Below are 13,682 nucleotides of genomic sequence, written 5' to 3' on the forward strand. Positions count from 1 at the left end.
CAACCAAACAACTTCAGTCTCACACGTGTGTCTGTTGATTATCCCACTTTAATAAATGTATATGGACAATGGTGTGCAGATGAGATTAAGACAACGTAATAAAATTTCTTGGCTAAGTTTCTGGGCCCGGATTCACTGACTATGTGTTGCACAGGCTATAGATGCGACTCACTCACACATGTGACACGCCCGACACATGTACGAGTAGACAGTAATTGGGACTTAGCTGATTAAACTGATTACTTCTTCTAACCTAGCATGCTCTGTAGCTGCAGTTAAACATGTTAGCCAACTTGAGCCTTGCTCGTTTTGGGGAGTGGTTTTCATGTCGTGCATGAAACAAGGATGTGTCGTCCCGCTAAATCACAGGCTAAACACTCTTACTGTCACACAAAGAATCATTCTGTAGCTTAGGTAGTTCATGTACATTCACTAAGTGGCATTGTATTTCACCATGCTCTATTGCTGTAACCATTCTAGTATGCAAACAACGTGGCATAACTGGAATCATGATCAAAACAGTATCAAAACCAACTCACTCGTTCACTCACTCACTCACTCTAACACCCAAATAAGAGAAAATATACATCACAAAGTCGAGCGTAACTGTCAGATAGTTTTTATTCTTTCAGGCCGTGACGATACACGAATCACAATCAATACAATAGGTTATCGACTACATAGTGGATTCCCAGCATCCAGATTGTCATGTGACCATGTACTTTGGATTTCAATGCCCTTACATGTGTCGGCAGCTTCATCCGTGGTGGCCATGGCCTCCGTGACCGTGACCACCGTGGCCATGACCTCCGTGACCATGTCCTCCATGACCGTGACCACCATGTCCATGACCATGGCCTCCATGTCCGTGACCACCATGTCCTCCATGACTACCGTGTCCGTGACCACCATGACCGTGACCACTAGCCAAACCCAAAACGGCTGCCAGAGCTGGATAAAAAGGACGCACCATTACACTTTTATATAAAGCAGAAAAGAATCTTCTTGGAAAGTGAAGTAAAGCACATTCTAGTGACATATGTATAACACTGGTTAGCTCTCGACATGACTGATTTTGGTGTTATAACATTCTCAAATCACATGCATACAAGTTCATTCCATTTGACTTTCACTCCTTTTAATTCGAGCAGATGAGACCATTCCAATCGTTAATGCATGATAACGGTATGAGAACACTCACCAAGGCCAAGAAGTGCGGCGAAGTTGGAGAACTGCATACTGTTTGTTATGTCCTTCTGTGGTTAGTGAAAGGAAAAAACTGACAGGTGCCAGTTGTTTCCAACTTATATAGCCAACGATGGCGGAAATGGTAGAAAAATTATATCATAATGATATTATTGCATTAACCTGCTTTGTAACGCTTGTGGTGATGTCACATTGGTTTTAGCTACCCACCAGGCACACCGCAGAGCTCTAAGGAAGCCTATTATTATCCCGCAATCGGTGCATGTGGTGATTTGCTGTCGATTAAATGTTTTCGCTTAAAACAAAGTTCAACCCATTTATCAAATGGTTTAGACTGAGCTCCACTATACTCCCTTACCTTTGCTGGTACAATAAAGATTTTAATTGTCTTTGTAGCACGTAGTCCACAAGATGTACTCACCTAATGAGCACAAAATACACATTCAAAGTAATTTCAGCTAAGCAGACAACACCTAAAAACCGGGGCATATCTGTGTCAGCCCATGTCGAGATCATGGCGGGAGATGAATGCAAAAGTTAAAACGCTTCAGAAAAAAACGTAAAATTGCAAAAAGTGCACTTAATGTGACAATTAATCATCTGCTGAATTATTCTGATTTGCAAAGGTGCGCCGCATCCCCATGGTTGCACACAACATGCTGTTACACCTGTATAAAAGAGAGCGTGCACACAGTTACTTTACATTTTCTGAGGTTTGCATTCATCGGAAACATCAAACATGCATTTTCTGAAAGTCGCAGTGCTCCTTGTAGCAGGTAAGCAGAGCCCCGGGTATCCAGATGTAAATGTAAACTACTTGGCTTGTCTTCTCGCTTGCCTGACAAGTCCGCATGATATGTGCGAACTGTCGTTTGACAGTCACTGTCAGTCTGTGCTAGAAACACAATCATGACATTGCATCTAGTCAAAACTTCAACATTTTATTCACATAATAGGAATGAGCTGACGTGCTAAAAGTGTTTTGATCTGTTGTGACTTGAACATATAATGAGCTTTTGTTCTCTTCCCGACAGTTCTTGCTGCAGTGTTTGGAACAAGCATGGCCAAGGGTCATGGTGGTGGTCACGGTCATGGAGGTGGAAAGGGTCATGGTGGTGGCCATGGGGGTAAAGGACATGGAGGACATGGTGGTGGACATGGAGGCAAGGGACACGGAGGCCATGGCGGTGGACATGGGGGCAAAGGGCATGGAGGTGGCCATGGAGGAAAGGGGCACCATGGATAAGCCATGTAGATGGTAGGTACAGCGTCAGATCCCAGACATTTGTAACTTTGTTTTCCGACCAGCTAATTACTACATGTGAGGGAATGTACTCTTTCCCCACATATAGTCCTTTTTAGGACCAAAAAGGTGTTCTCCGCCACTGTCAGTAGGACAAGCCTAAAATCTTTTGCCATTTCTTCATTTCAGAAAGGCCTGTGACAATGAAACTTCTACATGCCATTCCACTGCTGCTGGACAACGGGGAAACAACTGACACAATACATGATGATCTTGTATTTTCTTTGATAAAACCTCCCAATAAAAATACACCCTGTGGTGTTGAATCTAAAAAAGACTTCATTTCTCTATTATTTTTACCTGAGAAGCACTAACTTAAAGCGATTTTGCCTCGACCATCAAGGCCTTTAAGTGAGTCCAAATTCTACTGAGACAGTGATCAGGACTGCAGCGTTATTATCGATTCTGACACATCTGTCGCTCTCTTTATCTCTATGTGCCTCTTCCCCTTCTTACTCTTTTTCTGTCTCTCTCTGTCAATCTCTATTTATCCTTAAATCTCTGTCCCCGTCTTCTCTCAGGACACCTTACCAACCAAACAACTTCAGTCTCACATGTGTGTCTGTTGATTATCCCACTTTAATAAATGTATATGGACAATGGTGTGCAGATGAGATTAAGACAACGTAATAAAATTTCTTGGCTAAGTTTCTGGGCCCGGATTCACTGACTATGTGTTGCACAGGCTATAGATGCGACTCACTCACACATGTGACACGCCCGACACATGTACGAGTAGACAGTAATTGGGACTTGTCATAAGACGCTCGTTTAGCTGATTAAACTGATTACTTCTTCTAACCTAGCATGCTCTGTAGCTGCAGTTAAACATGTTAGCCAACTTGAGCCTTGCTCGTTTTGGGGAGTGGTTTTCATGTCGTGCATGAAACAAGGATGTGTCGTCCCGCTAAATCACAGGCTAAACACTCTTACTGTCACACAAAGAATCATTCTGTAGCTTAGGTAGTTCATGTACATTCACTAAGTGGCATTGTATTTCACCATGCTCTATTGCTGAAACCATTGTAGTATGCAAACAACGTGGCATAACTGGAATCATGATCAAAACAGTATCAAAACCAACTCACTCGTTCACTCACTCACTCACTCTAACACCCAAATAAGAGAAAATATACATCACAAAGTCGAGCGTAACTGTCAGATAGTTTTTATTCTTTCAGGCCGTGACGATACACGAATCACAATCAATACAATAGGTTATCGACTACATAGTGGATTCCCAGCATCCAGATTGTCATGTGACCATGTACTTTGGATTTCAATGCCCTTACATGTGTCGGCAGCTTCATCCGTGGTGGCCATGGCCTCCGTGACCGTGACCACCGTGGCCATGACCTCCGTGACCATGTCCTCCATGACCGTGACCACCATGTCCATGACCATGGCCTCCATGTCCGTGACCACCATGTCCTCCATGACTACCGTGTCCGTGACCACCATGACCGTGACCACTAGCCAAACCCAAAACGGCTGCCAGAGCTGGATAAAAAGGACGCACCATTACACTTTTATATAAAGCAGAGAAGAATCTTCTTGGAAAGTGAAGTAAAGCACATTCTAGTGACATATGTATAACACTGGTTAGCTCTCGACATGACTGATTTTGGTGTTATAACATTCTCAAATCACATGCATACAAGTTCATTCCATTTGACTTTCACTCCTTTTAATTCGAGCAGATGAGACCATTCCAATCGTTAATGCATGATAACGGTATGAGAACACTCACCAAGGCCAAGAAGTGCGGCGAAGTTGGAGAACTGCATACTGTTTGTTATGTCCTTCTGTGGTTAGTGAAAGGAAAAAACTGACAGGTGCCAGTTGTTTCCAACTTATATAGCCAACGATGGCGGAAATGGTAGAAAAATTATATCATAATGATATTATTGCATTAACCTGCTTTGTAACGTTTGTGGTGATGTCACATTGGTTTTAGCTACCCACCAGGCACACCGCAGAGCTCTAAGGAAGCCTATTATTATCCCGCAATCGGTGCATGTGGTGATTTGCTGTCGATTAAATGTTTTCGCTTAAAACAAAGTTCAACCCATTTATCAAATGGTTTAGACTGAGCTCCACTATACTCCCTTACCTTTGCTGGTACAATAAAGATTTTAATTGTCTTTGTAGCACGTAGTCCACAAGATGTACTCACCTAATGAGCACAAAATACACATTCAAAGTAATTTCAGCTAAGCAGACAACACCTAAAAACCGGGGCATATCTGTGTCAGCCCATGTCGAGATCATGGCGGGAGATGAATGCAAAAGTTAAAACGCTTCAGAAAAAAACGTAAAATTGCAAAAAGTGCACTTAATGTGACAATTAATCATCTGCTGAATTATTCTGATTTGCAAAGGTGCGCCGCATCCCCATGGTTGCACACAACATGCTGTTACACCTGTATAAAAGAGAGCGTGCACACAGTTACTTTACATTTTCTGAGGTTTGCATTCATCGGAAACATCAAACATGCATTTTCTGAAAGTCGCAGTGCTCCTTGTAGCAGGTAAGCAGAGCCCCGGGTATCCAGATGTAAATGTAAACTACTTGGCTTGTCTTCTCGCTTGCCTGACAAGTCCACATGATATGTGCGAACTGTCGTTTGACAGTCACTGTCAGTCTGTGCTAGAAACACAATCATGACATTGCATCTAGTCAAAACTTCAACATTTTATTCACATAATAGGAATGAGCTGACGTGCTAAAAGTGTTTTGATCTGTTGTGACTTGAACATATAATGAGCTTTTGTTCTCTTCCCGACAGTTCTTGCTGCAGTGTTTGGAACAAGCATGGCCAAGGGTCATGGTGGTGGTCACGGTCATGGAGGTGGAAAGGGTCATGGTGGTGGCCATGGGGGTAAAGGACATGGAGGACATGGTGGTGGACATGGAGGCAAGGGACACGGAGGCCATGGCGGTGGACATGGGGGCAAAGGGCATGGAGGTGGCCATGGAGGAAAGGGGCACCATGGATAAGCCATGTAGATGGTAGGTACAGCGTCAGATCCCAGACATTTGTAACTTTGTTTTCCGACCAGCTAATTACTACATGTGAGGGAATGTACTCTTTCCCCACATATAGTCCTTTTTAGGACCAAAAAGGTGTTCTCCGCCACTGTCAGTAGGACAGGCCTAAAATCTTTAGCCATTTCTTCATTTCAGAAAGGCCTGTGACAATGAAACTTCTACATGCCATTCCACTGCTGCTGGACAACGGGGAAACAACTGACACAATACATGATGATCTTGTATTTTCTTTGATAAAACCTCCCAATAAAAATACACCCTGTGGTGTTGAATCTAAAAAAGACTTCATTTCTCTATTATTTTTACCTGAGAAGCACTAACTTAAAGCGATTTTGCCTCGACCATCAAGGCCTTTAAGTGAGTCCAAATTCTACTGAGACAGTGATCAGGACTGCAGCGTTATTATCGATTCTGACACATCTGTCGCTCTCTTTATCTCTATGTGCCTCTTCCCCTTCTTACTCTTTTTCTGTCTCTCTCTGTCAATCTCTATTTATCCTTAAATCTCTGTCCCCGTCTTCTCTCAGGACACCTTACCAACCAAACAACTTCAGTCTCACATGTGTGTCTGTTGATTATCCCACTTTAATAAATGTATATGGACAATGGTGTGCAGATGAGATTAAGACAACGTAATAAAATTTCTTGGCTAAGTTTCTGGGCCCGGATTCACTGACTATGTGTTGCACAGGCTATAGATGCGACTCACTCACACATGTGACACGCCCGACACATGTACGAGTAGACAGTAATTGGGACTTGTCATAAGACGCTCGTTTAGCTGATTAAACTGATTACTTCTTCTAACCTAGCATGCTCTGTAGCTGCAGTTAAACATGTTAGCCAACTTGAGCCTTGCTCGTTTTGGGGAGTGGTTTTCATGTCGTGCATGAAACAAGGATGTGTCGTCCCGCTAAATCACAGGCTAAACACTCTTACTGTCACACAAAGAATCATTCTGTAGCTTAGGTAGTTCATGTACATTCACTAAGTGGCATTGTATTTCACCATGCTCTATTGCTGTAACCATTCTAGTATGCAAACAACGTGGCATAACTGGAATCATGATCAAAACAGTATCAAAACCAACTCACTCGTTCACTCACTCACTCACTCTAACACCCAAATAAGAGAAAATATACATCACAAAGTCGAGCGTAACTGTCAGATAGTTTTTATTCTTTCAGGCCGTGACGATACACGAATCACAATCAATACAATAGGTTATCGACTACATAGTGGATTCCCAGCATCCAGATTGTCATGTGACCATGTACTTTGGATTTCAATGCCCTTACATGTGTCGGCAGCTTCATCCGTGGTGGCCATGGCCTCCGTGACCGTGACCACCGTGGCCATGACCTCCGTGACCATGTCCTCCATGACCGTGACCACCATGTCCATGACCATGGCCTCCATGTCCGTGACCACCATGTCCTCCATGACCACCGTGTCCGTGACCACCATGACCGTGACCACTAGCCAAACCCAAAACGGCTGCCAGAGCTGGATAAAAAGGACGCACCATTACACTTTTATATAAAGCAGAGAAGAATCTTCTTGGAAAGTGAAGTAAAGCACATTCTAGTGACATATGTATAACACTGGTTAGCTCTCGACATGACTGATTTTGGTGTTATAACATTCTCAAATCACATGCATACAAGTTCATTCCATTTGACTTTCACTCCTTTTAATTCGAGCAGATGAGACCATTCCAATCGTTAATGCATGATAACGGTATGAGAACACTCACCAAGGCCAAGAAGTGCGGCGAAGTTGGAGAACTGCATACTGTTTGTTATGTCCTTCTGTGGTTAGTGAAAGGAAAAAACTGACAGGTGCCAGTTGTTTCCAACTTATATAGCCAACGATGGCGGAAAAGGTAGAAAAATTATATCATAATGATATTATTGCATTAACCTGCTTTGTAACGTTTGTGGTGATGTCACATTGGTTTTAGCTACCCACCAGGCACACCGCAGAGCTCTAAGGAAGCCTATTATTATCCCGCAATCGGTGCATGTGGTGATTTGCTGTCGATTAAATGTTTTCGCTTAAAACAAAGTTCAACCCATTTATCAAATGGTTTAGACTGAGCTCCACTATACTCCCTTACCTTTGCTGGTACAATAAAGATTTTAATTGTCTTTGTAGCACGTAGTCCACAAGATGTACTCACCTAATGAGCACAAAATACACATTCAAAGTAATTTCAGCTAAGCAGACAACACCTAAAAACCGGGGCATATCTGTGTCAGCCCATGTCGAGATCATGGCGGGAGATGAATGCAAAAGTTAAAACGCTTCAGAAAAAAACGTAAAATTGCAAAAAGTGCACTTAATGTGACAATTAATCATCTGCTGAATTATTCTGATTTGCAAAGGTGCGCCGCATCCCCATGGTTGCACACAACATGCTGTTACACCTGTATAAAAGAGAGCGTGCACACAGTTACTTTACATTTTCTGAGGTTTGCATTCATCGGAAACATCAAACATGCATTTTCTGAAAGTCGCAGTGCTCCTTGTAGCAGGTAAGCAGAGCCCCGGGTATCCAGATGTAAATGTAAACTACTTGGCTTGTCTTCTCGCTTGCCTGACAAGTCCACATGATATGTGCGAACTGTCGTTTGACAGTCACTGTCAGTCTGTGCTAGAAACACAATCATGACATTGCATCTAGTCAAAACTTCAACATTTTATTCACATAATAGGAATGAGCTGACGTGCTAAAAGTGTTTTGATCTGTTGTGACTTGAACATATAATGAGCTTTTGTTCTCTTCCCGACAGTTCTTGCTGCAGTGTTTGGAACAAGCATGGCCAAGGGTCATGGTGGTGGTCACGGTCATGGAGGTGGAAAGGGTCATGGTGGTGGCCATGGGGGTAAAGGACATGGAGGACATGGTGGTGGACATGGAGGCAAGGGACACGGAGGCCATGGCGGTGGACATGGGGGCAAAGGGCATGGAGGTGGCCATGGAGGAAAGGGGCACCATGGATAAACCATGTAGATGGTAGGTACAGCGTCAGATCCCAGACATTTGTAACTTTGTTTTCCGACCAGCTAATTACTACATGTGAGGGAATGTACTCTTTCCCCACATATAGTCCTTTTTAGGACCAAAAAGGTGTTCTCCGCCACTGTCAGTAGGACAAGCCTAAAATCTTTTGCCATTTCTTCATTTCAGAAAGGCCTGTGACAATGAAACTTCTACATGCCATTCCACTGCTGCTGGACAACGGGGAAACAACTGACACAATACATGATGATCTTGTATTTTCTTTGATAAAACCTCCCAATAAAAATACACCCTGTGGTGTTGAATCTAAAAAAGACTTCATTTCTCTATTATTTTTACCTGAGAAGCACTAACTTAAAGCGATTTTGCCTCGACCATCAAGGCCTTTAAGTGAGTCCAAATTCTACTGAGACAGTGATCAGGACTGCAGCGTTATTATCGATTCTGACACATCTGTTGTTCTCTTTATCTCTATGTGCCTCTTCCCCTTCTTACTCTTTTTCTGTCTCTCTCTGTCAATCTCTATTTATCCTTAAATCTCTGTCCCCGTCTTCTCTCAGGACACCTTACCAACCAAACAACTTCAGTCTCACACGTGTGTCTGTTGATTATCCCACTTTAATAAATGTATATGGACAATGGTGTGCAGATGAGATTAAGACAACGTAATAAAATTTCTTGGCTAAGTTTCTGGGCCCGGATTCACTGACTATGTGTTGCACAGGCTATAGATGCGACTCACTCACACATGTGACACGCCCGACACATGTACGAGTAGACAGTAATTGGGACTTGTCATAAGACGCTCGTTTAGCTGATTAAACTGATTACTTCTTCTAACCTAGCATGCTCTGTAGCTGCAGTTAAACATGTTAGCCAACTTGAGCCTTGCTCGTTTTGGGGAGTGGTTTTCATGTCGTGCATGAAACAAGGATGTGTCGTCCCGCTAAATCACAGGCTAAACACTCTTACTGTCACACAAAGAATCATTCTGTAGCTTAGGTAGTTCATGTACATTCACTAAGTGGCATTGTATTTCACCATGCTCTATTGCTGTAACCATTCTAGTATGCAAACAACGTGGCATAACTGGAATCATGATCAAAACAGTATCAAAACCAACTCACTCGTTCACTCACTCACTCACTCTAACACCCAAATAAGAGAAAATATACATCACAAAGTCGAGCGTAACTGTCAGATAGTTTTTATTCTTTCAGGCCGTGACGATACACGAATCACAATCAATACAATAGGTTATCGACTACATAGTGGATTCCCAGCATCCAGATTGTCATGTGACCATGTACTTTGGATTTCAATGCCCTTACATGTGTCGGCAGCTTCATCCGTGGTGGCCATGGCCTCCGTGACCGTGACCACCGTGGCCATGACCTCCGTGACCATGTCCTCCATGACCGTGACCACCATGTCCATGACCATGGCCTCCATGTCCGTGACCACCATGTCCTCCATGACCACCGTGTCCGTGACCACCATGACCGTGACCACTAGCCAAACCCAAAACGGCTGCCAGAGCTGGATAAAAAGGACGCACCATTACACTTTTATATAAAGCAGAGAAGAATCTTCTTGGAAAGTGAAGTAAAGCACATTCTAGTGACATATGTATAACACTGGTTAGCTCTCGACATGACTGATTTTGGTGTTATAACATTCTCAAATCACATGCATACAAGTTCATTCCATTTGACTTTCACTCCTTTTAATTCGAGCAGATGAGACCATTCCAATCGTTAATGCATGATAACGGTATGAGAACACTCACCAAGGCCAAGAAGTGCGGCGAAGTTGGAGAACTGCATACTGTTTGTTATGTCCTTCTGTGGTTAGTGAAAGGAAAAAACTGACAGGTGCCAGTTGTTTCCAACTTATGTAGCCAACGATGGCGGAAATGGTAGAAAAATTATATCATAATGATATTATTGCATTAACCTGCTTTGTAACGTTTGTGGTGATGTCACATTGGTTTTAGCTACCCACCAGGCACACCGCAGAGCTCTAAGGAAGCCTATTATTATCCCGCAATCGGTGCATGTGGTGATTTGCTGTCGATTAAATGTTTTCGCTTAAAACAAAGTTCAACCCATTTATCAAATGGTTTAGACTGAGCTCCACTATACTCCCTTACCTTTGCTGGTACAATAAAGATTTTAATTGTCTTTGTAGCACGTAGTCCACAAGATGTACTCACCTAATGAGCACAAAATACACATTCAAAGTAATTTCAGCTAAGCAGACAACACCTAAAAACCCGGGGCATATCTGTGTCAGCCCATGTCGAGATCATGGCGGGAGATGAATGCAAAAGTTAAAACGCTTCAGAAAAAAACGTAAAATTGCAAAAAGTGCACTTAATGTGACAATTAATCATCTGCTGAATTATTCTGATTTGCAAAGGTGCGCCGCATCCCCATGGTTGCACACAACATGCTGTTACACCTGTATAAAAGAGAGCGTGCACACAGTTACTTTACATTTTCTGAGGTTTGCATTCATCGGAAACATCAAACATGCATTTTCTGAAAGTCGCAGTGCTCCTTGTAGCAGGTAAGCAGAGCCCCGGGTATCCAGATGTAAATGTAAACTACTTGGCTTGTCTTCTCGCTTGCCTGACAAGTCCACATGATATGTGCGAACTGTCGTTTGACAGTCACTGTCAGTCTGTGCTAGAAACACAATCATGACATTGCATCTAGTCAAAACTTCAACATTTTATTCAGATAATAGGAATGAGCTGACGTGCTAAAAGTGTTTTGATCTGTTGTGACTTGAACATATAATGAGCTTTTGTTCTCTTCCCGACAGTTCTTGCTGCAGTGTTTGGAACAAGCATGGCCAAGGGTCATGGTGGTGGTCACGGTCATGGAGGTGGAAAGGGTCATGGTGGTGGCCATGGGGGTAAAGGACATGGAGGACATGGTGGTGGACATGGAGGCAAGGGACACGGAGGCCATGGCGGTGGACATGGGGGCAAAGGGCATGGAGGTGGCCATGGAGGAAAGGGGCACCATGGATAAGCCATGTAGATGGTAGGTACAGCGTCAGATCCCAGACATTTGTAACTTTGTTTTCCGACCAGCTAATTACTACATGTGAGGGAATGTACTCTTTCCCCACATATAGTCCTTTTTAGGACCAAAAAGGTGTTCTCCGCCACTGTCAGTAGGACAAGCCTAAAATCTTTTGCCATTTCTTCATTTCAGAAAGGCCTGTGACAATGAAACTTCTACATGCCATTCCACTGCTGCTGGACAACGGGGAAACAACTGACACAATACATGATGATCTTGTATTTTCTTTGATAAAACCTCCCAATAAAAATACACCCTGTGGTGTTGAATCTAAAAAAGACTTCATTTCTCTATTATTTTTACCTGAGAATCACTAACTTAAAGCGATTTTGCCTCGACCATCAAGGCCTTTAAGTGAGTCCAAATTCTACTGAGACAGTGATCAGGACTGCAGCGTTATTATCGATTCTGACACATCTGTTGTTCTCTTTATCTCTATGTGCCTCTTCCCCTTCTTACTCTTTTTCTGTCTCTCTCTGTCAATCTCTATTTATCCTTAAATCTCTGTCCCCGTCTTCTCTCAGGACACCTTACCAACCAAACAACTTCAGTCTCACACGTGTGTCTGTTGATTATCCCACTTTAATAAATGTATATGGACAATGGTGTGCAGATGAGATTAAGACAACGTAATAAAATTTCTTGGCTAAGTTTCTGGGCCCGGATTCACTGACTATGTGTTGCACAGGCTATAGATGCGACTCACTCACACATGTGACACGCCCGACACATGTACGAGTAGACAGTAATTGGGACTTGTCATAAGACGCTCGTTTAGCTGATTAAACTGATTACTTCTTCTAACCTAGCATGCTCTGTAGCTGCAGTTAAACATGTTAGCCAACTTGAGCCTTGCTCGTTTTGGGGAGTGGTTTTCATGTCGTGCATGAAACAAGGATGTGTCGTCCCGCTAAATCACAGGCTAAACACTCTTACTGTCACACAAAGAATCATTCTGTAGCTTAGGTAGTTCATGTACATTCACTAAGTGGCATTGTATTTCACCATGCTCTATTGCTGTAACCATTCTAGTATGCAAACAACGTGGCATAACTGGAATCATGATCAAAACAGTATCAAAACCAACTCACTCGTTCACTCACTCACTCACTCTAACACCCAAATAAGAGAAAATATACATCACAAAGTCGAGCGTAACTGTCAGATAGTTTTTATTCTTTCAGGCCGTGACGATACACGAATCACAATCAATACAATAGGTTATCGACTACATAGTGGATTCCCAGCATCCAGATTGTCATGTGACCATGTACTTTGGATTTCAATGCCCTTACATGTGTCGGCAGCTTCATCCGTGGTGGCCATGGCCTCCGTGACCGTGACCACCGTGGCCATGACCTCCGTGACCATGTCCTCCATGACCGTGACCACCATGTCCATGACCATGGCCTCCATGTCCGTGACCACCATGTCCTCCATGACTACCGTGTCCGTGACCACCATGACCGTGACCACTAGCCAAACCCAAAACGGCTGCCAGAGCTGGATAAAAAGGACGCACCATTACACTTTTATATAAAGCAGAGAAGAATCTTCTTGGAAAGTGAAGTAAAGCACATTCTATTGACATATGTATAACACTGGTTAGCTCTCGACATGACTGATTTTGGTGTTATAACATTCTCAAATCACATGCATACAAGTTCATTCCATTTGACTTTCACTCCTTTTAATTCGAGCAGATGAGACCATTCCAATCGTTAATGCATGATAACGGTATGAGAACACTCACCAAAGCCAAGAAGTGCGGCGAAGTTGGAGAACTGCATACTGTTTGTTATGTCCTTCTGTGGTTAGTGAAAGGTAAAAACTGACAGGTGCCAGTTGTTTCCAACTTATATAGCCAACGATGGCGGAAATGGTAGAAAAATTATATCATAATGATATTATTGCATTAACCTGCTTTGTAACGTTTGTGGTGATGTCACATTGGTTTTAGCTACCCACCAGGCACACCGCAGAGCTCTAAGGAAGCCTATT

At 43.0% G+C, this 13,682-nt stretch overlaps 1 protein-coding gene across 1 annotated transcript in view; it reads left to right on the plus strand.

Annotated features, from left to right (window-relative positions):
• The window catches only part of LOC137267802 (platelet binding protein GspB-like), a 78,994-nt gene extending 65,834 nt beyond the window's left edge, over window positions 1-13,160 (plus strand). Inside the window, exons 45-53 of the mRNA XM_067802240.1 lie at window positions 756-916; window positions 2,241-2,457; window positions 3,814-3,974; window positions 5,299-5,515; window positions 6,872-7,032; window positions 8,357-8,573; window positions 9,930-10,090; window positions 11,416-11,639; window positions 12,989-13,160. Coding sequence (XP_067658341.1) covers window positions 756-916; window positions 2,241-2,457; window positions 3,814-3,974; window positions 5,299-5,515; window positions 6,872-7,032; window positions 8,357-8,573; window positions 9,930-10,090; window positions 11,416-11,639; window positions 12,989-13,160 — 1,691 coding nt within the window. The remainder of the gene's footprint in view (window positions 1-755; window positions 917-2,240; window positions 2,458-3,813; window positions 3,975-5,298; window positions 5,516-6,871; window positions 7,033-8,356; window positions 8,574-9,929; window positions 10,091-11,415; window positions 11,640-12,988) is intronic.
• The last annotated feature ends 522 nt before the right edge of the window (window positions 13,161-13,682 follow it).

This window comes from Haliotis asinina, chromosome 16 (assembly GCF_037392515.1).
Source record: "Haliotis asinina isolate JCU_RB_2024 chromosome 16, JCU_Hal_asi_v2, whole genome shotgun sequence".
Lineage (NCBI taxonomy): Eukaryota > Metazoa > Mollusca > Gastropoda > Lepetellida > Haliotidae > Haliotis > Haliotis asinina.